Source organism: Scatophagus argus, unplaced genomic scaffold (assembly GCF_020382885.2).
Source record: "Scatophagus argus isolate fScaArg1 unplaced genomic scaffold, fScaArg1.pri scaffold_31_ctg1, whole genome shotgun sequence".
Lineage (NCBI taxonomy): Eukaryota > Metazoa > Chordata > Actinopteri > Scatophagidae > Scatophagus > Scatophagus argus.
Genome location: NW_025421233.1, coordinates 13466 through 38404, shown reverse-complemented (window position 1 = coordinate 38404; position 24939 = coordinate 13466). Strand labels below are relative to the sequence as shown.

Below are 24939 nucleotides of genomic sequence, written 5' to 3'. Positions count from 1 at the left end.
CATAGATCAGCATTTGGAACGCCATAGACTGAAATATGGGGGGAACTTTTTGCCATCCATCAGGTCCTTGACTGGGTATATGAGGAGACTAATGGCACTCCTGCCCTCTACCCTTCCAGGTCTTTCAGGCAGACCACACCCCGTGGTTCTATCTCCTTTTGTTACAGAGTTGGGTCAGGAGTGGCCACACCCACTTGGGGCTGACATATGTGGTAAAATTCTTCGAGAGCTTTCCGACCATGTCTTTGAATCATCCGTAGGTGCTTCCCTTACAAAGATATAGCCCTGGGAAGAATCGCTCAGACAGGCGGGGGAAGGGTCTGTCTCTGCTGCGGCCTGCTGAAATCAGCAGCTGCTCAGAGGCTGAAAAATGAAGTTTGAGCTACGGGTCTGATTTTCACATATGTTATACTGCTCCCCCCAGGCTTTGAGGAACTGTGACTCCCACGTCTCTGGCCCTTGTCGTTTTGAAATTATGGCCTTCTTAAATTCACAGGTCAAGAGGTCACACTGCCTTTCCCACACAGTCTTTTTGGCTCTCCTTTAGCCATACAATGGGCCAGAAACGTACAACCACTTCCGGCTGAGAGCCGGCAACCCACCGATAGCTGGTCTAAAGTTTTGTCCGTCTGGTCCCTCGAGAAGGGTCTCAACACGGAGACAAATTCAGCTAGGGTTGCCTGCTTTAATATATATTAGATTATGGAAGCACACAGTAGATATGAAAAGGTTTAAATATGGAAGTAAGCATTTTCATCCATTAAACCTGAAGTAGTTGAGGGAAGAGAATGCTAACCCACTTTTGCATTCCTGTAATGGAGGCCTTCCAGGCGCACCCTGGCCCGTGTCTCTATCTCCTTCTGAGGCAGAGTTTGAACCAGAAGGGCGCCACCTAGCCGGTGCTGACATATGTAACAGTGCTCTTGGAGAGCTTTCCAACGGTCTCCGTCCCTCATCCCTCGCTGCTTCCGTTAAAAAGATATAGCGCTTAACGAGGTGAAAAATCCGAACATTTGGCGCCCCCTACCTCCGGACAGAAAGGTCCTGCGGCTTTGCTTCAAAGACCGCGTGGCACTGCTCACGGAGACCTTTCCGACGATGCCTGGCTTGTGGCTCTCCGACCTAGTATGGCCAAGATGGCTTCTCACACACACTTTAGCAGGATGGCCTGAAAGGCCTCAAATCCCACAGGCCTGGCTGCAGTCAAAAAGCCACTGGGCACCGAAACATTGACTTTGAGATACAAGCTTGGTTTTGACATATGTTACAGAGTTCTGCCAGTGGCTTTGGGAACAGCTCGTCCCATGTCCCTGGCCCTTGTCGTTTTGGAATTATGACCTTCCTAAATTCACAGGTCAAGAGGTCACACTGGCTTTCCCACACACTCTTTTTGGCTCTCCTTTAGCCATACAATGGGCTAGAGATGTGCAACCACTTCCGGCCGAGAGCCGGCAACCCGCCGATAGCTGGTGTAAAGTTTTGTCCGTCTGGTCCCCTGAGAAGGGTCTCAACACGGAGACAAATTCAGCTAGGGTTGCCTGCTTTAATATATATTAGATTATGGAAGCACACAGTAGATATGAAAAGGTTTAAATATGGAAGTAAGCATTTTCATCCATTAAACCTGAAGTAGTTGAGGGAAGAGAATGCTAACCCACTTTTGCATTCCTGTAATGGAGGCCTTCCAGGCGCACCCTGGCCCGTGTCTCTATCTCCTTCTGAGGCAGAGTTTGAACCAGAAGGGCGCCACCTAGCCGGTGCTGACATATGTAACAGTGCTCTAGGAGAGCTTTCCAACGGTCTCCGTCCCTCATCCCTCGCTGCTTCCGTTAAAGAGATATAGCGCTTAACGAGGTGAAAAATCCGAACATTTGGCGCCCCCTACCTCCGGACAGAAAGGTCCTGCGGCTTTGCTTCAAAGACCGCGTGGCACTGCTCACGGAGACCTTTCCGACGATGCCTGGCTTGTGGCTCTCCGACCTAGTGTGGCCAAGATGGCTTCTCACACACACTTTAGCAGGATGGCCTGAAAGGCCTCAAATCCCACAGGCCTGGCTGCAGTCAAAAAGCCACTGGGCACCGAAACATTGACTTTGAGATACAAGCTTGGTTTTGACATATGTTACAGAGTTCTGCCAGTGGCTTTGGGAACAGCTCGTCCCATGTCCCTGGCCCTTGTCGTTTTGGAATTATGACCTTCCTAAATTCACAGGTCAAGAGGTCACACTGGCTTTCCCACACACTCTTTTTGGCTCTCCTTTAGCCATACAATGGGCTAGAGATGTGCAACCACTTCTGTCCGAGAGCCGGCAACCCGCCGATAGCTGGTGTAAAGTTTTGTCCGTCTGGTCCCCTGAGAAGGGTCTCAACACGGAGACAAATTCAGCTAGGATTGCCTGCTTTAATATATATTAGATTATGGAAGCACACAGTAGATATGAAAAGGTTTAAATATGGAAGTAAGCATTTTCATCCATTAAACCTGAAGTAGTTGAGGGAAGAGAATGCTAACCCTCTTTTGCATTCCTGTAATGGAAGCCTTCCAGGCGCACCCTGGCCCGTGTCTCTATCTCCTTCTGAGGCAGAGTTTGAACCAGAAGGGCGCCACCTAGCCGGTGCTGACATATGTAACAGTGCTCTAGGAGAGCTTTCCAACGGTCTCCGTCCCTCATCCCTCGCTGCTTCCGTTAAAAAGATATAGCGCTTAACGAGGTGAAAAATCCGAACATTTGGCGCCCCCTATCTCCGGACAGAAAGGTCCTGCGGCTTTGCTTCAAAGACCGCGTGGCACTGCTCACGGAGACCTTTCCGACGATGCCTGGCTTGTGGCTCTCCGACCTAGTATGGCCAAGATGGCTTCTCACACACACTTTAGCAGGATGGCCTGAAAGGCCTCAAATCCCACAGACCTGGCTGCAGTCAAAAATACATAAGGTGCAGAAAGATTGGCTTTCAGATACAGGTCTGATTTTGACATATGTAATACTGCTCCCTCTGAGCTTTGAGGAACTGTGACTCTCTAGCCCTTGCTGTTTGGGAATTATGACCTTCCTAAGTCCACAGGTCAAATGACCACTTTGGATTGAGCACTCAGTCTTTTTGGATCCCATTTAGCCATACAGTGGGTAGACATGTGCAACCAGCTTCAATATGCAACTTGCTAATAGCTGATGTAAATTTTTGTCCCTCTGGCCCACCAGGAAGGTTCTCAAATTGGCCCTAAATTTCATGGCAGGCCAACACTTTAAATAGATGACAATTAGAAAGCCTTGGATCAACATTTAACTTCCCTCCAAATTTTGGAATGGGTTTAAACAATCTGCACATAAACTGAATTTTACAAAATGATAGAAAGTGTGGAGCCATAGATACTTAAACATTTCATAGTCGTTAAGTTAAAATAGATTCAAGCATAATGGAATTTTGTGCAGATTCTCAGCTTAAAAACACACTTATAAATAGTCAGAGAAAATTAAAATACAAAAAAAAAAAAAAAAAAATAGAAATAAAAACGTAACTTCCAAATATATTGCTGTAGATAGATTAAAAGTTGGAAGATTAAAACCTTGTTTCTGTGTAAAAAGAAGTAGAAAATTTACTCCATATTGTGCTTCCACATTTTAACATATACTGTAACACATGCACATAGATTAGAACTTGGACTTCCAGGTCAACAGGAAGTAGACCTGTCAACAGGCAGTAGGAAGAGCTACAGCAGCATGAAGCATATGGTGAGTAAGGATGAGGTCTATTCATTGATTTTTCTTGTACAAAATGTGTAGAAACTTGTTTGTGTTCGCCTTATTTCACTGTCTAACATCACAATGTCACATTTATCAGTGTTTGTATGCACTTTTGAACTTTTTAAAATGCTAAATTAATTGCACTGTGTGTGGTACATAAAAACATTATGATATAGATAAAAATGTGGAATATTTCCAAAATTGAATCTATGTCAGTTGATGAATAGATTAAAATTTGGAATATGAAGTTAGTTATCCACCTAGCTACAAATGACATTCTTTTTAAAGCTAATTCATCATCACAAGTAGTATGTTTCTACTCTTGTCACTGACCTTGGATTTTGCTGTCATCAGTAGCCCAATAAATTTCAAAACAGATGATTAGTTAAGCTGCTGGGCTTACCAGCGAGACAGTGAAAAGTGAATAGAACAGGAACCGCAGGCACTGGTTTTCAGGACAGCAAGTGAACCACTCGTTACAAGTTGTCAGTCTGATAGCACTTTTCATTGACTCCTAAAGACTTCCAGCATGCCGATGGTTGGGAGAAATGGATAGACGTACCAGAATGAATTTTATGGAGCTGTGCGGGACCGATGATCTGACCACGGCTTTGGTACTGGACCCCCTGCTGGGTTTCAACACCCGTAAAATGAATGTCACTCCTTTACCAGAGATCCACTGTTGGGACATTCTCAAAGAGACCCTGCTGAGCTTTCGACGCACGCACGATTTTAATGCAACATTTGAGGCACTGACGGCAGGAAAACTGGCTGGTGACTATTTTAACAACCTGGGAAGCCATCGGCAGGATCTGCTGAGGCAACATGTCTGTCGTTACCTCAGTGCCTTTCTGCTGGACAGTGGTGTCACGATAGATTCCACTTACAGATATTCTTCAGAGACCAATGGAGCAAAGGTAACCTCGACAAGACACTGGTTTTCAGGACAGCGTATCAAGGTCCTCATGGGCTGCATAGTAGAGGTTAGTGCCTCAGATCAAGCTGTGCTTCAGGCTGGAGTCAATGACTTCAGCGTGATGTATTCCTTACGCAAAAAATGTGATCAGCTCTGGCTCGGGCCTGCGAGATTTATTAACCATGACTGCCATCCAAACTGCAAATTCCTGGCAAGGGAGATGAATGTTGTCTTTGTTGAAGTGATCCGACCTATTTCGCCCGGCGAGGAGATCACATGTTTTTATGGTGCGTGCTTTTTTGGGGAGAGAAATGAAATGTGTGAATGCTACACCTGTGAGAGGAAAGGAGAGGGTCTCTTTAGACAAATAGGGAAGCAGCCTGACTCTGAAGACACAAGGAACCCCGTGCACCCAAAGTACCAACTCAGGGAGAGATACCAGAAAGACATTTCAGCACAAAATGTGGGAGAAGAGAAGGCCTATGAAGACAGGGAAGGAAATGAGCTTGAAGTAAAAAGGAGCAAGCAGAGTCTTGGAGAAAATCTGACAGCACAGTCAGAGAGAAGTGTTTCTAAAGAGACAGCAGAGAGGCAGCAAGGAAGTACAATGATATGCACAGTTGAAGGTAACTGAGAGATTGGAAATTTGAAATTAAGTCAAAGATGCGTGTCAGGATGAGGATTTTGTTTTAAATCATCATAAAAATGAAACAAACAAACAAAATCAAACAAAAAACACATAGACAAACAACCATGACGTAAGCTGGAGACGACTGTCAAGTAGTACTGGTTCATAATGTAGTCATTTGGTTGCTGCTCTGCACTGCTGCTCATGGTGATTAAAAGTTGTAAAAGAGCACAAAGGTATTTTAACGGTGCAAAAGAAAAGTTTCATTGTTTGAATATGCTCAGTTGTTAAATTCTTGCTCAACATTTTGACCACTTTTCTTTTTTTAAATCCCTCTAAATCCACAGGTATCTGTGTTTGGAATGACCTGTTTGGCAAGATGGTGAGTAGAAATAGAGAGTACTTTGTGATAATTTTCTGAGGATGCAGTGTTTTTTCATGATAAATAATTGGGTGTATTATTTTTAACTGCCTGCAGGGTGACAAAATATGCGGATTGTGTTTTCGGAGTTACACCAACTTGAAGCAACACCTTAAAGTGTCCCACACTGTATCCAATAAAGATGAGTTCCTCCTTCTCGTGCAATATGGGAATGCACGGTAAGATTAAATAAAACAATGTTATTTGTATTTATACATAGATACCCTCTTATGTTATCAGCTTGGATTTTTAAGGCCCGAGCACAAAAATGTGTGAAGGCCCTATTGTATCTATATTGGTTATTATTCTTTCTTCTCAAAAAAGACTTGCACTTAACATGCATCAATTGTCAGCATTGACTCATAGTTGCAGCACCACCTAGGGCAGAGGAGAAGTCAGCCTCACCTGCCAGACATCCTCTGATTTACATGAAACTTGCATTGTGTCATCCACGTGTCATACAACAACATAACATGATTATTGTGCGACATGGCCCTATGGGTACTAGGGTGTAAAGGATTGCTCAGTGCTTTCTGCAGCTTTCACATGATTTTTTTCCCATCACAGAACTCAGGACAAATTGGACTGTCAAATATGTGGCAAGAGCAAGCTTTGTCGCCTTGATAAGCACTTACAAGAGTCACACAACTTGTCAGCAGAGGTAAGTTTATTGAGTTGGTTTTGATTTATCAAAAAACATGTGCAAGATCTGTTGTAAATCAAGTGTTTTGTTTATTTAATTTGTGTGATATGAGGATATTTGATGTTAACAGGAACGAGAACCAATCATGAGGCAGGCCAAGAGAGCAGTAATTGTCAAAAGGTTTGCTGCACTGCGGGAGTCCAACCCTGAGATACCAATGGTATCAACGTTGGACTGTGGAGCTGCTCGTGAATATGGTACGTGATACAATATGGTACTAACATGGATGCCACAGTGTCAGGGCCCATTCAGTGTTGCTTGCAGCTAGTTTTTTATGGCTTTTGTGTAGCAACCACAATGATATATATACATAAATTCGGAACTGTGGATCATAGCTTCCAGTTTTATATCTGTTTTATGACATTACAGAGGATGACCCACTGTCCATAGTCCCTACTGATGAGGAAGTTAGGGAGGTGCCAGAGGGATCAGAATCCCAGGAGGAGGAAAACAACTTATGCCTCAGCCTCCCGATGAGCAACTCAGTCCCCAGTGATGTTCTGTCCAGTGGAATCAGTCCCGTCAACAGGTGTTCCACCCCCCTGCCTGGTCAAGAAGTTGTAAGAAGTGATGAAGAGCCATTCTCCTCCAGTGAACCCCGTGAAATGACCAGTTTGTCATTTCCTCCCACCTGCGAGTCCCACACCTCCTCCTCCATTAGCCCTTTAAAGAAAAAGAGTAAAGAGTTCTTTGCTACTGCTCTGCCAGGGTCCATCCATTCATCCCGGTCCAGTGACAGTGGACATTCTTCATTTATCCTGCCAGGGCACTTGAGTGGTCAGGCTGAAGTTTTGAGTGGTCAGGCTGAAGTTTTGAGTGGTCCAGGGTCATCGGTGAGCACGTGCAGCTGTCACTGCCAGGAGTTTTCCTCAAGGCTGAAGCAGGTGGAAGATCGTTTAGATCAATTGAACCATTTGCTGACAGCGCAGCAAAGAACGCCCAACAGGATACCCAGTAAACCACCAACTTCAGCTCAAAAAGGGGAACACATAGGCAAAGGGAAGAAGGGGGATCGTCTTTATGGTAAGTTTTCCTTCCCTTTTCAATTCAAGTCTGGGTGAGAGAGTGAAGAGACATATAGAATTAATTATTTTTCCCTTTTGAACTTTGATTTTTCAAGTAATGTTTACTGTGTTGTTCTACAGAAAAAATTCTTAAAGACTTTGCTAAATTCCGCGTGGGGTCACGGACAGCAAAGAAGGACATTGAAAATGCACGGCAATCAGCCAGCCATGGTCTTCGCTTTTGTGAGTACATGGCTGCTGGGCTGCCCACCATGGCCATCTCCCACGACTTGAGATTCGTTAATCAAATGGACAAGTTACGTATGTAAGTCTTTCTTATGTATGGTTTTCACCTAAAAGAGACAATTTTCAGAGTTGGCCAGATACATTCAAATATAAATATAAGTTCTTATGTTCAAATTCCAAATTGTAATCTTTTTAATTTGATGATAAATTAGAAGTTGGAATATGGCATGTTGAGTGTAACTGGAGGTCAGATTTAGTCACTTTTGACTTTTTCTTTTTCCAGTTGGCCAACGTACCTGTCTCAGAAGGGATATGCGCCTTCAACAATAACAAACATGCTGAAAAATGTGGTCGTCTTCCTGAAACACACCGAAAATGCATTCCACACGGCTAGCAAACTCAGAGATAAAGACTTCAGGGCACTTCAGTACGAACTCAAGAGAATTGTAGCTGACATCCGAAAAAAAGTTGTTGTCCATCAGCAGAAAGTCTTACGTCATAAGACAGGTATTGTTTTGAGCTTCTTCCAGTCTGGTATTGTTTACTTTCTGTAAATCAAATTTTACACTTTTTACATTTCTTTCTCTAAATACATTTAATGTAACACTATTTCAACAGACAATCAGCTTCTTGGAGCCCAAGAAAAGCAATTCATGAAAACTGCCAGGAAAAAAATTCCTGCGCTGTTTGGTAAGTAGAACAGTTTTTTTCCATTGTATTCTTTCTTCTTCAGTAGCTTACATTCTTAACAATCTGTTACATTTCTTGGAATTTTATTTAGAAAGCTTATCCTGTAAAGGAGGTCAGCAGGATGAGCACGGCAAAGTCATGGGCTACATGATGGGCTACCTGGCGATGCTCACTGGACACAGATCCGTTGTGTTCACTCACCTGACAAAGGAAAATGTCACCAACTTTGAGACGTGGAATCATGGCAAGAGGTTCCAAGTGCTGGTTAGTATTAATATAGGAATGCTGGATTTGGGTAAAAACAAAAACATTCATATTTTAAGTTGACGTTCATTTCTTTACTGAAGTCAGCATTCTCAAGTTGGCATGAATGAAGGAAGCATTCATATTAACAAAAACTACATACAATGATCATTGGTTAGTTAAAATAAAGTCCACCTATCCACCTATGCATTTTATATCCCAAGGTGGATGACCACAAGACCGTACGGACTTTTGGTCAAGCCGCGCTTGCCCTCAACGATGAAGAGTTTCGTTGGCTCGAACACGTGACTAATGGCAAGTGCTGCGAGCAAGGCCGGGACAGCAACTATGTGTTCCATGCAAGAAATGGCCAGCAGATTCAGAAGCCTGGGAACTTCCTCCAGATGGCTTGGACGGATGCTGGAATGAAGGGTTCTGTCACCTTCAACATGATCCGGAGCAGCGTCTCAACTCAAGTAAGAAGTCCACAAATTGAGTATGGTATATGTGTGGTATCAGAAAGAAAAGTGAAAGATATAAAAATAGAATAAACAAAAACAAGATAAGTATAAATCTAAAAATACAGGTATTTATATGTGTGAAACAATCTTTATATATTGTATATATATATATATATCTACATATAGTAGATATATATATATATATACCTATATATATTGTATATATATATATATATACACACACACACATTGTAAGGTATGTATGTATGTCCTAAACCTGCTCTTCAAGTGTCTTCTGTTATGATTTGCTGCTATTTGAATAAAATTGAATTACAAAGTTGGAATCCAGCCGTAGATTACAATTTGGAAGGTGGAATTGGTATACGCATAGTTTTGAGGCTGTTATCTGTTAAATTAAAATTGCTCAGACACAGTTGCTAAATGGACTGCTTTCATAGCATAATGTTTAAAACACTTATTTGGGTTTCCAGGCCAACCAACACCTCTCTGAAAAAGAGAGGAAGACAGTGGCTAAGTTTATGTGCCATGACCCCCACACCGCAGAACGGTTTTATGTCTCTCTGCCGGACAAGGAGACAAGCTACAAAACGCGACAGCTGAGACTGAGAGCCTTGCAGAGTGCCGTTGCTGAACCTGAAGAAAACACGACTGACGATGAACCTGTCTTCAGTGATACATCAGAGACAAGCACGGATGATGAGCAACCTGTTTATGATGACCAACCGAACTCCACCTCTGGCATGTCTACATCATCAGAGAATGAGGCATGTCCACATCCAGCAAGAAAGAGGTTGTTTAAACAAAAACAATCGAAGAGGTGGGAAGTTGCCAAGGTTTATACACCTTCAAAGTGTGTTGTGCAGGTTGAGAAACTGAGGCAACCCATTGCAGACTATTTTTTTCACAAAATGTATGCCACCAAGCCGCTGTTAAGCCAGACGGAAGGTTCTGAGAAAGTAGCTCTTGCTGAAAGAAAGAGTGTGCCAGTACCCCGTGCTGAGAAGAATCCAGACGGTGCACCAGCACTCCTCAGCAAGCCCCTGCACAGGCAGAATGAACATTTTGTTGAGAGTGTGCCAGCACCCCCTGTTGAGCAGGCTCCAGGGAGGGTGCCGGGACCCCTCGGCCTCTCACAGAAGACAGCTGGGACAGGAGGACAGTTGAAAGAAACCCTGGCAGGGGTGACCAAAGTCTGTGTTGCTGAGCTCCAAACTTTGTTTACACAGGAATGTGTGGATGAGATGCCTGCTGAGAATGTGCCAGCAACCCCAACTGGGGAGAGGGAAGTCTGTGTTCCTGAGCCTGAAACTCAGATGACCCTGGAATGTGTGGAGGAGACGCCTGCTGAGAATATGCCAGCAACCCCAGCTGGGGAGAACCAAGACAGTCTTCCTGAGCCCCTAACTGAGCTCACACTGGAATGGGTGGATGATACGCCTACTGAGAACACACCAGCAACCCCAGCCGGGCTGAGTCAAGTTTGTGTTCCTGAGCCTGAAACTCAGATGACCCTGGAATGTGTGGAGGAGACGCCTGCTGAGAATATGCCAGCAACCCCAGCTGGGGAGAGGGAAGTCTGTGTTCCTGAGCCTGAAACCCAGATGACCCTGGAATGTGTGGAGGAGACGCCTGCTGAGAATATGCCAGCAACCCCAGCTGGGGAGAACCAAGACAGTCTTCCTGAGCCCCAAACTCAGATGGCGGTTGATGGCACGGATGACACGCCTGCTGCTGAAACTCAAGGCCTCTAGTCACCATCCTCCCATTTGAATCATGTCCAACCTCAGTGGGTTCATCAGGCCTGCAGGAAGTCTCCTGTGTAATACTGCCACTGGTTATTCACTGTTCCCAGGTCTCAGAACTGTTCTTCCAGTGGCTGTTCTGTGACTGACAGTTCCAGTTTGATGGGTCCTGATACTGAAATGTTGAAGTATGGTTAAGGAAGAATGTTAAACAATTTTATAATGTGAGTTTTTATTTTTTGAAGAACTCTTCCAAATTTTTTTCAGTATTCAGTGACATGTTAAGTAAAATAAATGTTCCTAGCAGATACTTACATGTTTGTGTATGCTCTCTTCTTTGAGTTTAGTTTAGACATTGCTGCATCAAACACAGAAACAGAGAGTGCATTTAATCAACAATTAAAAGGGTGGGGGGCTTACCAGTGCTTGTGACAAACAGGCTGGACTGGCAGGCAGGCAGGTAGGCAACTGGTGAAGAAATTGACCTAGATAGATAGATAGATGGATAGATGGATACTTTATTGATCCCGAGAGAAATTCAAGCACCGGCAACCCATTACAGCAGTGTAGGTTAGTCAAAAGTAAGCAAACAACAACCAAGGCTGTTAGTGGAAAAACTAGAAAAATAGACTAAACATACTAAATAAACTAACATATGCTACATAAAGTACAATAGAGTGCAGAGAAAGCAGGTCGACCAAATTGACTGTGTGTGTGTAAAACCAGAGACTAAAAAGCCACAGTGTAAACATATGTAAATGGATTGCTACTCAGAAAATGAGTTATAAAGTGCAGGTTAATTGTGGGAACCTTCCCCTGGTGAATGCTCATGCTGAAGATCTGCTGGAGGGGCTTCCCCAGAAGCACAGAGAAGCAAAGGTTAAGCTAAAATCCAAGGTAAGTCCAAAAAATAAAGCTTAAGTTAAAAAAAGTTTAATCTTCTTTATTAAATGAGAATTTGGAAATTCCAGATTTTAATCTATTAAACGAAGACAGTTCCCATAATCCTTTGGCATGACACAGAGGTTATAGGTCAGTATCAGCCATACTGACGTGATCTCCATGAATACTCCATCGGCATGGTATGTTGGTCTCTTAAAACCACAAATTTCAATGGTTTTTAGCCCACCTGAACAGTTCCAACTCATTTGTAGTGTCTTAGAAAGAGTTTAGGGACAATTTGACATGATGTTAGATTAAAGTTTTTAGTTGAAGTTTTACTTTCTTCATGGGTTTTTCGTTTTGCTATTTAACATGCTAAAGTGCTAGCGTGGCTAGTGTGTAGATTGGAATTTGGGTCGATTGCATTGTCTTCCACATTTTCATCTGAAATAGTCGTTTAAAAAGTTACAATTCCGAATTTTAACACAATTTTGTTCCTTTCAAATGTTGACTTTTGGTCCATGATGTTAGATTAAAGTTTTAACTTGAAGTTTTACTTTTTTCATGGGTTTTTCGTTTTGCTATTTAACATGCTGAAGTGCTAGCATGGCTAGTGTGTAGATTGGAATTTGGGTCGATTGCATTGTCTTCCACATTTTCATCTAAAATAGTCGTTTAAAAAGTTACAATTCCGAATTTTAACACAATTTTGTTCCTTTCAAATGTTGACTTTTGGTCCATGATGTTAGATTAAAGTTTTTACTTGAAGTTTTACTTTTTTCATGGGTTTTTTGTTTTGCTATTTAACATGCTGAAGTGCTAGCATGGCTAGTGTGTAGATTGGAATTTGGGTCGATTGCATTGTCTTCCACATTTTCATCTAAAATAGTCGTTTAAAAAGTTACAATTCCGAATTTTAACACCATTTTGTTCCTTTCAAATGTTGAGTTTTTGTCCATGTCTTGCTTGCAGGTACCCATCCCCAGATCATTACTCTTTAAAAAGCGTCCTAAAAGAACCCACATCTCCAGGTTCAGGTTTTGCATGATAGTCTCAATTTTGCTTTTGTCTTTACTACGCTGTCATGGTCTCCAGATATATTTAAGCTCAAAGTCACCAAAATTTGCAGCAGTGGGAGACACTGCAAAGCTCAGCTGTCACTTCAAACTTCATCCCAAGGACTCAGGAGTTCTCGATATTGAATGGAGCATCAAGCCTGCAGATATTCTTCGAGAAGAAACACTTGTCATCTGGTACAGTGGAGATCGGATCTATGACAACTATAATCCATTTGGCCGTAGAGTTTACTTTGTGTCTCCTGATCCTGCCAGTGGCAATGCGTCTATAAACATCAGTAACTTGACAATGACAGACACAAACACCTACCAGTGCAAGGTCAGAAAAGGTCCTGCAATCGAGAGCAGAATCATTCACCTTAATGCAATGGAGAGACCAGCTGAGCTTGAGTGTTACGCAGAGGATGCAGTTGAGTTGGATCGCAAACTGGCATTCAGATGTAGGGCCGCAAAGGGAAGCCCCCCCATCTGGTACTCATGGTCCATGAAGGGCACACGCAAGAGACTCCCCCACGATGCCACTTTTGACCCCACACGAGGTGACCTGGTTTCAACAATCAGCAAGGAAATTCTTCCAGGGACCTTGGTCTGCACAGCTCATAACCCTGTCGGTATGAAGACATGTCTGGTAGCACTCAGGTTGAACTCAGCAGGTGGAATAACTTCAGCAGCAGCCGCAGCAGGCACAGCAGCCGCAGTAGTCACATTGCTCATGGTCTTAATCATCCCCACAGCCGTCATTATTTTCAGACGTAAAAGAGGAAAGGAAGGGGATTATGGAAATGAGATCGCAGAGGATGAACCGCCTCCCCGAAAATGGCTGTCCAAAAAGAGTCACCGGGTTGTGTCTTCAAGCATTGCCTCATGTGCAAGACAGGTGTGTAATGGGAATGTGCAATTCTGTAGATGTGAATGTGGAAGTCAGTAGATGCACTTGTAAAAAAAAGTGCAACTCTCAAATGCAGTTCACTTACAGTCATGTTTTATATTTCTGTAAATCAGGAACTCAAGGTCGAGATGCAGGGGAACCAAAAACAAAAGAACTCAGATGCTGCAGATGACCAACTCTACGTGGAAATGAAAGATCTGGATGTGGGCGGGGTGATGTGGGATCCCTTTATGTATCATCAGCTGCTGAGATATTCCAGCAACCTCAGCTGCCAGGATGAGTCACCTGCTGCTGGCACGTGAGACTTCCAGTGAGCATTTTCCTGGTGGAATCCTTTACAACCTTTTACAGGCCTCCACCACCAGGTAGCCACTTCCCCTGCTTCTCGGTCTCAGAACTTTTTTTCCACTGGCTAGCTCTTTTTTAGATTCTGTTTGATGGGTCCTGATATTCAAGTGTTTAGTTATTTTCAGTTTCAGGAGGAATCTTAAACCTTCAGGCAAATCCTTAATGTGGGGTTAATGTTGTTTTTTATGAAGAGGTTACCCCCTGGTCAAACTCTGCAGAAACCATAGCCATAGAGAAGAGTCTTTGTTTTCCAAATTCGATTTCTAGCATTCAATGTTGGTAATATGTTCGGTAAAATAAATGTTTATAGTAGATAGTTACATGATTGTGTATGCTCCCTTCTTTGAGTTTAGTTTGGAAATTGCTAAAATAAACTAAACTAACTAAATTCCCATCTATGCCGTTGGTCATAGATGAAAATTTGGAATTTCCAAATTCCCATCTATGGCCAATGCCGTAGATGAGAATATGGAAATTCCAGATTCCAAATTCTCATCTATGGCATTGGCCATAGATGAGAATTTGGAATTTCCAAATTTTCATCTATGGCCCACGCCGTAGATGAGAATTTGGAATCTGGAATTTCCAGATTCTCATCTACGGCGTGGGCCATAGATTATAAATTGGAATGTTGATCAAAAATGTTGACTAATATCGTTCATATATTTATTATGTTAGGTTAGTCACTTAAAGGTTCTTATTTCAAAGACATGGGAGGTAATGGGCAGATTCAAATTAGAAATGGAAGCTTGATGAATGATGCATCAATCATCACTCTTGCTATATGTAATGATGAGTTGCAAAGGTAGTAAATCCTTCCAAATTCTCTAGCATTGTGATGCCTGTAGATGAGAATCCTGAGCGAATTGAAAGACCTATGTATTTTGGAGTTGGGGACTGAATCCGGGGACAAACAGAAGTTTAAGTATTACTGAAGTGGTGGCTTTCACTCTGTCGTGTTTCCAATCACTCTGGGTGGTCTTGATTGCCTTTGCACTTGGATTTGCAAATCACCCCAAAACTCTTTTCCCCATTGCTCCCTCCTTCAAATGGATATCCAGGAAATGTTTCAAGTATATCAGCAGATGATAACATCAAAGACATTACAGGTCTGTGTTGATTTCCATCTAAAGGAAAAGCATTCATCGATTCCACCTCTCAAGGTGAAGTCTGATTTTGGAAGATGGGAATCTGGAATCTGGAATTTCCAAATTCTCATCTACGGCATTGGCCATAGATGAGAATCTGGAATCTGGAATTTCCAAATTCTCATCTACGGCGTGGGTCATAGATGAGAATCTGGAATTTCCAAATTTTCATCTATGGCCCACGCCGTAGATGAGAATCTGGAATTTCCAAATTTTCATCTATGACCCACGCCGTAGATGAGAATCTGGAAATTCCAAATTTTCATCTATGGCCCACGTCGTAGATGAGAATCTGGAATTTCCAAATTTTCATCTATGGCCCACGCCGTAGATGAGAATCTGGAATCTGGAATTTCCAGATTCTCATCTACGGCGTGGGCCATAGATTATAAATTGGAATGTTGATCAAAATGTTGACTAATATCGTTCATATATTTATTATGTTAGGTTAGTCACTTAAAGGTTCTTATTTCAAAGACATGGGAGGTAATGGGCAGATTCAAATTAGAAATGGAAGCTTGATGAATGATGCATCAATCATCACTCTTGCTATATGTAATGATGAGTTGCAAAGGTAGTAAATCCTTCCAAATTCTCTAGCATTGTGATGCCTGTAGATGAGAATCCTGAGCGAATTGAAAGACCTATGTATTTTGGAGTTGGGGACTGAATCCAGGGACAAACAGAAGTTTAAGTATTACTGAAGTGGTGGCTTTCACTCTGTCGTGTTTCCAATCACTCTGGGTGGTCTTGATTGCCTTTCCACTTGGATTTGCAAATCACCCCAAAACTCTTTTCCCCATTGCTCCCTCCTTCAAATGGATATCCAGGAAATGTTTCAAGTATATCAGCAGATGATAACATCAAAGACATTACAGGTCTGTGTTGATTTCCATCTAAAGGAAAAGCATTCATCGATTCCACCTCTCAAGGTGAAGTCTGATTTTGGAAGATGGGAATCTGGAATCTGGAATTTCCAAATTCTCATCTACGGCATTGGCCATAGATGAGAATCTGGAATCTGGAATTTCCAAATTCTCATCTACGGCGTGGGTCATAGATGAGAATCTGGAATTTCCAAATTTTCATCTATGGCCCACGCCGTAGATGAGAATCTGGAATTTCCAAATTTTCATCTATGACCCACGCCGTAGATGAGAATCTGGAAATTCCAAATTTTCATCTATGGCCCACGTCGTAGATGAGAATCTGGAATTTCCAAATTTTCATCTATGGCCCACGCCGTAGATGAGAATTTGGAATCTGGAATTTCCAGATTCTCATCTACGGCGTGGGCCATAGATTATAAATTGGAATGTTGATCAAAATGTTGACTAATATCGTTCATATATTTATTATGTTAGGTTAGTCACTTAAAGGTTCTTATTTCAAAGACATGGGAGGTAATGGGCAGATTCAAATTAGAAATGGAAGCTTGATGAATGATGCATCAATCATCACTCTTGCTATATGTAATGATGAGTTGCAAAGGTAGTAAATCCTTCCAAATTCTCTAGCATTGTGATGCCTGTAGATGAGAATCCTGAGCGAATTGAAAGACCTGTGTATTTTGGAGTTGGGGACTGAATCCAGGGACAAACAGAAGTTTAAGTATTACTGAAGTGGTGGCTTTCACTCTGTCGTGTTTCCAATCACTCTGGGTGGTCTTGATTGCCTTTCCACTTGGATTTGCAAATCACCCCAAAACTCTTTTCCCCATTGCTCCCTCCTTCAAATGGATATCCAGGAAATGTTTCAAGTATATCAGCAGATGATAACATCAAAGACATTACAGGTCTGTGTTGATTTCCATCTAAAGGAAAAGCATTCATCGATTCCACCTCTCAAGGTGAAGTCTGATTTTGGAAGATGGGAATCTGGAATCTGGAATTTCCAAATTCTCATCTACGGCATTGGCCATAGATGAGAATCTGGAATCTGGAATTTCCAAATTCTCATCTACGGTGTGGGTCATAGATGAGAATCTGGAATTTCCAAATTTTCATCTATGGCCCACGCCGTAGATGAGAATCTGGAATTTCCAAATTTTCATCTATGACCCACGCCGTAGATGAGAATCTGGAAATTCCAAATTTTCATCTATGGCCCACGCCGTAGATGAGAATCTGGAATTTCCAAATTTTCATCTATGGCCCACGCCGTAGATGAGAATTTGGAATCTGGAATTTCCAGATTCTCATCTACGGCGTGGGCCATAGATTATAAATTGGAATGTTGATCAAAATGTTGACTAATATCGTTCATATATTTATTATGTTAGGTTAGTCACTTAAAGGTTGTTATTTCAAAGACATGGGAGGTAATGGGCAGATTCAAATTAGAAATGGAAGCTTGATGAATGATGCATCAATCATCACTCTTGCTATATGTAATGATGAGTTGCAAAGGTAGTAAATCCTTCCAAATTCTCTAGCATTGTGATGCCTGTAGATGAGAATCCTGAGCGAATTGAAAGACCTATGTATTTTGGAGTTGGGGACTGAATCCAGGGACAAACAGAAGTTTAAGTATTACTGAAGTGGTGGCTTTCACTCTGTCGTGTTTCCAATCACTCTGGGTGGTCTTGATTGCCTTTCCACTTGGATTTGCAAATCACCTCAAAACTCTTTTCCCCATTGCTCCCTCCTTCAAATGGATATCCAGGAAATGTTTCAAGTATATCAGCAGATGATAACATCAAAGACATTACAGGTCTGTGTTGATTTCCATCTAAAGGAAAAGCATTCATCGATTCCACCTCTCAAGGTGAAGTCTGATTTTGGAAGATGGGAATCTGGAATCTGGAATTTCCAAATTCTCATCTACGGCATTGGCCATAGATGAGAATCTGGAATCTGGAATTTCCAAATTCTCATCTACGGCGTGGGTCATAGATGAGAATCTGGAATTTCCAAATTTTCATCTATGGCCCACGCCGTAGATGAGAATCTGGAATTTCCAAATTTTCATCTATGGCCCACGCCGTAGATGAGAATCTGGAAATTCCAAATTTTCATCTATGGCCCACGTCGTAGATGAGAATCTGGAATTTCCAAATTTTCATCTATGGCCCACGCCGTAGATGAGAATCTGGAATTTCCAAATTTTCATCTATGACCCACGCCGTAGATGAGAATCTGGAAATTCCAAATTTTCATCTATGGCCCACGCCGTAGATGAGAATCTGGAATTTCCAAATTTTCATCTATGGCCCACGCCGTAGATGAGAATTTGGAATCTGGAATTTCCAGATTCTCATCTACGGCGTGGGCCATAGATTATAAATTGGAATGTTGATCAAAATGTTGACTAATATCGTTCATATATTTATTATGTTAGGTTAGTCACTTAAAGGTTGTTATTTCAAAGACATGGGAGGTAATGGGCAGATTCAAATTAGAAATGGAAGCTTGATGAATGATGCATCAATCATCACTCTTGCTATATGTAATGATGAGTTGCAAAGGTAGTAAATCCTTCCAAATTCTCTAGCATTGTGATACCTGTAGATGAGAATCCTGAGCGAATTGAAAGACCTATGTATTTTGGAGTTGGGGACTAAATCCAGGGACAAACAGAAGTTTAAGTATGACTGAAGTGGTGGCTTTCACTCTGTCGTGTTTCCAATCACTCTGGGTGGTCTTGATTGCCTTTCCACTTGGATTTGCAAATCACCCCAAAACTCTTTTCCCCATTGCTCCCTCCTTCAAATGGATATCCAGGAAATGTTTCAAGTATATCAGCAGATGATAACATCAAAGACATTACAGGTCTGTGTTGATCTCCATCTACAGGAAAAGCATTCATCGATTCCAACTCTCAAGGTGAAGTCTGATTTTGGAAGATGGGAATCTGGAATCTGGAATTTCCAAATTCTCATCTACGGCATTGGCCATAGATGAGAATCTGGAATCTGGAATTTCCAAATTCTCATCTACGGCGTTGGTCATAGATGAGAATCTGGAATTTCCAAATTTTCATCTAGCCCACGCCGTAGATGAGAATCTGGAATTTCCAAATTTTCATCTATGACCAATGGCGTAGATGAGAATTTGGAAATTCCAGATTCCAAATTCTCATCTATTGCATTGGCCATAGATTATAAATTGGAATTTTGATCAAAATTTTGACTAATATCTGTCATACCTGGTGTTTTTTGTTATGCTTTGTATTTTGATTTCAGTCCATGTGCCATGTTTCATGTTTGTCTTGTCATGTGTTTCCATGTTTTATGTTCAAGGGTTATATCATGTCCTGTTTATTTTGAAAGCATCTCTTCCCATGTGTGCCCTGTTTTCATATAGCTTTGCTTTTGGTTTTCTTGATTGCTTTCTCCCTCCTGTGTGTCACCTGTGTCTTGTTGTCTTGTCTGTTTAGTCCTCATGTTCCCTGTCACCTGTGTCAGAGCGTTACTTTTGTGTGCCTGTGTTCATGCCAGAATACCTTTTTTGCCTTGTCTTGCCATGCCATGCCAGGAGTTTTTTGCCACAGTTTGCTCTTAGATCTCAAGTACCAGTAAGTGCGATCCTGCTATTATTTGTTTTTAGTTTTTTTTTATTCAAAATAAAGACCATTGGCTTTCAATCTCTGTCCTGTTTCCAATCACTCTGGGTGGTCTTGATTGCCTTTACACTTGGATTTGCAAATCACTCTTTTCCCCATTGCTCCCTCCTTCAAATGGATATCCAAGATATGTTTCAAGTATATCAGCAGATGATAACATCAAAGACATTACAGGTCTGTGTTGATCTCCATCTAAAGGAAAAGCATTCATCAATTCCACCTCTCAAGGTGAAGTCTGATTTTGGAATTTGGATATGGGTGGTGGTATTTATCATCATCAAGCTTGAATCCACCTTTCAAGGTGAAGTCTAATTATGGATGTTTGAATTTGGCTGCTGAGGGAACAGGGAGCCAAGTTAAAGCACAGGGGAAAGAGAAACAGCTGACACATAACAATTGAAATAAAAGAACAGATCACGACTAAGATATTCCAAATTCTCATCTACGGCATTGGCCATAGATGGGAATCTGGAATCTGGAATTTCCAAATTCTCATCTACGGCATTGGCCATAGATGAGAATCTGGAATCTGGAAGTTCCAAATTCTCATCTACGGCGTAGGTCATAGATGAGAATCTGGAATTTCCAAATTTTCATCTATGGCCCACGCCGTAGATGAGAATTTGGAAATTCCAGATTCCAAATTCTCATCTATTGCATTGGCCATAGATTATAAATTGGAATTTTGATGAAAATTTTGACTAATATCTGTCATGCCTGGTGTTTTTTGTTATGCTTTCCAGTCACTCTGGGTGGTCTTGATTGCTTTTCCACTTGGATTTGCAAATCACTCTTTTCCCTATTGCTCCCTCCTTCAAATGGATATCCAGGAAATGTCCACTTCCAGGTACATTGTCGTAGTCCTCAGGTATGTCCTAGAGACATGGGACCAAGACCATTCGACTCAGAAAGGCCTGAAACAGATGTGTATCGAATTTGGTGCCTCTAGCTGCCTCGGGACAGGGTATATGCATGCTTCCAAGTTCCGCTTCCAGGTACATTGTCGTAGTCCTCAGGTATGTCCTAGAGACATGGGACCAAGACCATTCGACTCAGAAAGGCCTGAAACAGATGTGTATCGAATTTGGTGCCTCTAGCTGCCTCGGGACAGGGTATATGCATGCTTCCAAGTTCCGCTTCCAGGTACATTGTCGTAGACCTCAGGTATGTCCTAGAGACATGGGACCAAGACCATTCGACTCAGAAAGGCCTGAAACAGATGTGTATCGAATTTGGTGCCTCTAGCTGCCTCGGGACAGGGTATATGCATGCTTCCAAGTTCCGCTTCCAAGTACATGGTCTTAGACCTCAGGTATGTCCTAGAGACATGGGACCAAGACCATTCGACTCAGAAAGGCCTGAAACAGATGTGTATCGAATTTGGTGCCTCTAGCTGCCTCGGGACAGGGTATATGCATGCTTCCAAGTTCCGCTTCCAAGTACATGGTCTTAGACCTCAGGTATGTCCTAGAGACATGGGACCAAGACCATTCGACTCAGAAAGGCCTGAAACAGATGTGTATCGAATTTGGTGCCTCTAGCTGCCTCGGGACAGGGTATATGCATGCTTCCAAGTTCCGCTTCCAGGTACATTGTCGTAGTCTTCAGGTATGTCCTAGAGACATGGGACCAAGACCATTCGACTCAGAAAGGCCTGAAACAGATGTGTATCGAATTTGGTGTCTCTAGCTGCCTCGGGACAGGGTATATGCATGCTTCCAAGTTCCGCTTCCAGGTACATTGTCGTAGTCTTCAGGTATGTCCTAGAGACATGGGACCAAGACCATTCGACTCAGAAAGGCCTGAAACAGATGTGTATCGAATTTGGTGCCTCTAGCTGCCTCGGGACAGGGTATATGCATGCTTCCAAGTTCCGCTTCCAGGTACATTGTCGTAGTCTTCAGGTATGTCCTAGAGACATGGGACCAAGACCATTCGACTCAGAAAGGCCTGAAACAGATGTGTATCGAATTTGGTGTCTCTAGCTGCCTCGGGACAGGGTATATGCATGCTTCCAAATTCCGCTTCCAGGTACATTGTCGTAGTCCTCAGGTATGTTCTAGAGACATGGGACCAAGACCATTCGACTCAGAAAGGCCTGAAACAGATGTGTATCGAATTTGGTGCCTCTAGCTGCCTCGGGACAGGGTATATGCATGCTTCCAAGTTCCGCTTCCAGGTACATTGTCGTAGTCCTCAGGTATGTCCTAGAGACATGGGACCAAGACCATTCGACTCAGAAAGGCCTGAAACAGATGTGTATCGAATTTGGTGCCTCTAGCTGCCTCGGGACAGGGTATATGCATGCTTCCAAGTTCCGCTTCCAGGTACATTGTCGTAGTCTTCAGGTATGTCCTAGAGACATGGGACCAAGACCATTCGACTCAGAAAGGCCTGAAACAGATGTGTATCGAATTTGGTGCCTCTAGCTGCCTCGGGACAGGGTATATGCATGCTTCCAAGTTCCGCTTCCAAGTACATGGTCTTAGACCTCAGGTATGTCCTAGAGACATGGGACCAAGACCATTCGACTCAGAAAGGCCTGAAACAGATGTGTATCGAATTTGGTGCCTCTAGCTGCCTCGGGACAGGGTATATGCATGCTTCCAAGTTCCGCTTCCAAGTACATGGTCTTAGACCTCAGGTATGTCCTAGAGACATGGGACCAAGACCATTCGACTCAGAAAGGCCTGAAACATATGTGTATCGAATTTGGTGCATCTAGCTGCCTCGGGACAGGGTATATGCATGCTTCCAAGTTCCGCTTCCAAGTACATGGTCTTAGACCTCAGGTATGTCCTAGAGACATGGGACCAAGACCAATCGACTCAGAATGGCCTGGAATATATATGTATGGAATTTGGTGCCTCTAGCTGCCTCGGGACATGTATATGTTTACTTCAAAAATCCACTTCCATGTATTTGGTCTTAGTTCCCAGGTATGTCCTAGAGACATGGGAAATGGGACATCAGTGTTTTTAGGGAGATATGGTCCGGTGAGGACAGCAGGATTTTCTCAGATTTCAGGTCTCCTTGCACGATCCCATTAATGTGAAGATACTGCAATCACACACACAGTTATATTAGAATCTCTTTATTTTTCAAAAGTACAATGTACACAAGAGTATGAGCTGATATAACAGCAGCTCATCATGCCAGGTTTCAGCAGTCTGTGGATGATCCTGTTCCTGTGGAGGTATTGCACACACACACACACACAAAGTTACATACACTGGACACAAGAATTCTGGGCACAATAGCAACCATAATACCATAGTCTTTCTCACCTGGACTGCTCCCAACATCTGGTAAAAGTAGAGTTTTGCAATGGACTCACTAAGCTGCTGATGAGCCTTCACTTTGTGGAACTCTGCACTCTCCATCCTGACAGACAGACACGCAAAAATAATCCGATCCCCATCTTTCCGTATTTCCAGTGTTCTGGGAACAATAACAACCATAATACTATAGTCTGTCTCACCTGGACTGCTTTCAGCATCTGGTAAAAGTAGAGTTTTGCGATGGACTCACTAAGCTGCTGCTGAGCCTTCACTTTGTGAAACTCTCCTCTCTCCATCCTGACAGACATGCAAAAATGATCTGATCCCCATCTTTCCCTATTTCCAGTCATGTAGTCCCCTTTATCTGTAGACGTTGAAGCGTATGAAATTCAGAATTTGCCCTTCCCCCACCCGACTTAAGGTTTACTAGGCAAGGTTTTGGCTGCCTGTTCAGCCATACAGGTGACGTCTGATTTTGGAAGTTGGAATTTGGGTGCTGGTATATCAGGGAAGGGAGCTGGAATCCACTTTATCAGGTGAAATGCAGAGTTTAAGATGAATATGAGTGCTGGTATACATCATCATCAAGCTGGAATCCACCTTTCAAGGTGACATCTGATTTTGGAAGTTGGAATTTGGGTGCTGGTATATCAAGGAAGGAAGCTGGAATCCACCTTTCAAGATGACATCTGATTTTGGAAGCTGGAATTTGGGTGCTGGTATACATCATCATCAAGCCGGAATCCTACTTTCAAGGTGACGTCTGATTTTGGAAGTTGGAAGCTGAAAGTTGGAATTTGGAAGTTGGAATTTGGGTGCTGGTATATCAGGGAAGGGAGCTGGAATCCACTTTATCAGGTGAAATGCAGAGTTTAAGATGAATATGAGTGCTGGTATACATCATCATCAAGCTGGAATCCACCTTTCAAGGTGACATCTGATTTTGGAAGTTGGAATTTGGGTGCTGCTATATCAAGGAAGGAAGCTGGAATCCACCTTTCAAGATGACATCTGATTTTGGAAGCTGGAATTTGGGTGCTGGTATACATCATCATCAAGCCGGAATCCTACTTTCAAGGTGACGTCTGATTTTGGAAGTTGGAAGCTGAAAGTTGGAATTTGGAAGTTGGAATTTGGGTGCTGGTATATCAAGGAAGGAAGCTGGAATCCACCTTATCAGGTGAAGTGCAGAATTGTAATTGGGTATGGGTGCTGGTATACATCATCATCAAGCTGGAATCCACCTTTCAAGGTGACATCTGATTTTGGAAGTTGGAATTTGGGTGCTGGTATATCAAGGAAGGAAGCTGGAATCCACCTTATCGGGTGAAGTGCAGAATTGTAATGGGGTATGGGTGCTGGTATACATCATCATGAAGCTGGAATCCACCTTTCAAGGTGATATCCGATTTTGGAAGTTGGATATGGGTGCTGGTATACATCATCATCAAGCTGGATTCCACCTTTCAAGGTGACATCTGATGTTGGAAGTTGGAATTTGGGTGCTGGTATATCAAGGAAGGAAGCTGGAATCCACCTTATCGGGTGAAGTGCAGAGTTATATGTTGGATATGTGTGTTTTTATGCATCATCATCAAGCTGGAATCCACGTTTCAAGGTGACATCTGATTTTGGAAGGTGGAATTTGGGTGCTGGTATATCACGGAAGGAAGCTGGAATCCACCTTATCGGGTGAAGTGCAGAGTTATATGTTGGATATGTGTGTTTTTATGCATCATCATCAAGCTGGAATCCACGTTTCAAGGTGACATCTGATTTTGGAAGGTGGAATTTGGGTGCTGGTATATCACGGAAGGAAGCTGGAATCCACCTTATCGGGTGAAGTGCAGAGTTATATGTTGGATATGTGTGTTTTTATGCATCATCATCAAGCTGGAATCCACGTTTCAAGGTGACATCTGATTTTGGAAGTC

General features: G+C 42.6%; 3 protein-coding genes and 1 long non-coding RNA gene across 5 annotated transcripts; 3 read left to right on the top strand and 1 right to left on the bottom strand.

The window, feature by feature from the left end:
* Window positions 1-4291: 4291 nt before the first annotated feature.
* On the top strand, window positions 4292-6871 carry LOC124055958 (histone-lysine N-methyltransferase KMT5C-like). Its single transcript, XM_046382976.1, has 5 exons — window positions 4292-5285; window positions 5635-5669; window positions 5766-5887; window positions 6276-6369; window positions 6482-6871. Exons 1-5 carry the CDS (start codon window positions 4292-4294, stop codon window positions 6614-6616), a joined length of 1380 nt encoding a protein of 459 aa, XP_046238932.1. The 3' UTR covers window positions 6617-6871.
* A 13-nt stretch (window positions 6872-6884) lies between these two features.
* Window positions 6885-10827, top strand: LOC124055955. Its single transcript, XM_046382974.1, has 7 exons — window positions 6885-7434; window positions 7557-7740; window positions 7945-8168; window positions 8280-8351; window positions 8443-8615; window positions 8819-9070; window positions 9547-10827. Exons 1-7 carry the CDS (start codon window positions 6885-6887, stop codon window positions 10825-10827), a joined length of 2736 nt encoding a protein of 911 aa, XP_046238930.1.
* A 1432-nt stretch (window positions 10828-12259) lies between these two features.
* Window positions 12260-14252, top strand: LOC124055960 (coxsackievirus and adenovirus receptor homolog). Its single transcript, XM_046382978.1, has 2 exons — window positions 12260-13653; window positions 13779-14252. Exons 1-2 carry the CDS (start codon window positions 12658-12660, stop codon window positions 13965-13967), a joined length of 1185 nt encoding a protein of 394 aa, XP_046238934.1. The 5' UTR covers window positions 12260-12657; the 3' UTR covers window positions 13968-14252.
* An 8550-nt stretch (window positions 14253-22802) lies between these two features.
* On the bottom strand, window positions 22803-24566 carry LOC124055959. 2 transcript variants are annotated; one of them, XR_006842894.1, is made up of 3 exons: window positions 23206-24566; window positions 23012-23108; window positions 22803-22912 (listed from the first exon to the last, which is right to left on the bottom strand). It is a non-coding gene; the product is annotated as an uncharacterized LOC124055959 (long non-coding RNA). The 2 variants fall into 2 exon arrangements; XR_006842895.1 differs by having other exon boundaries at window positions 23012-24566.
* Window positions 24567-24939: the final 373 nt, after the last annotated feature.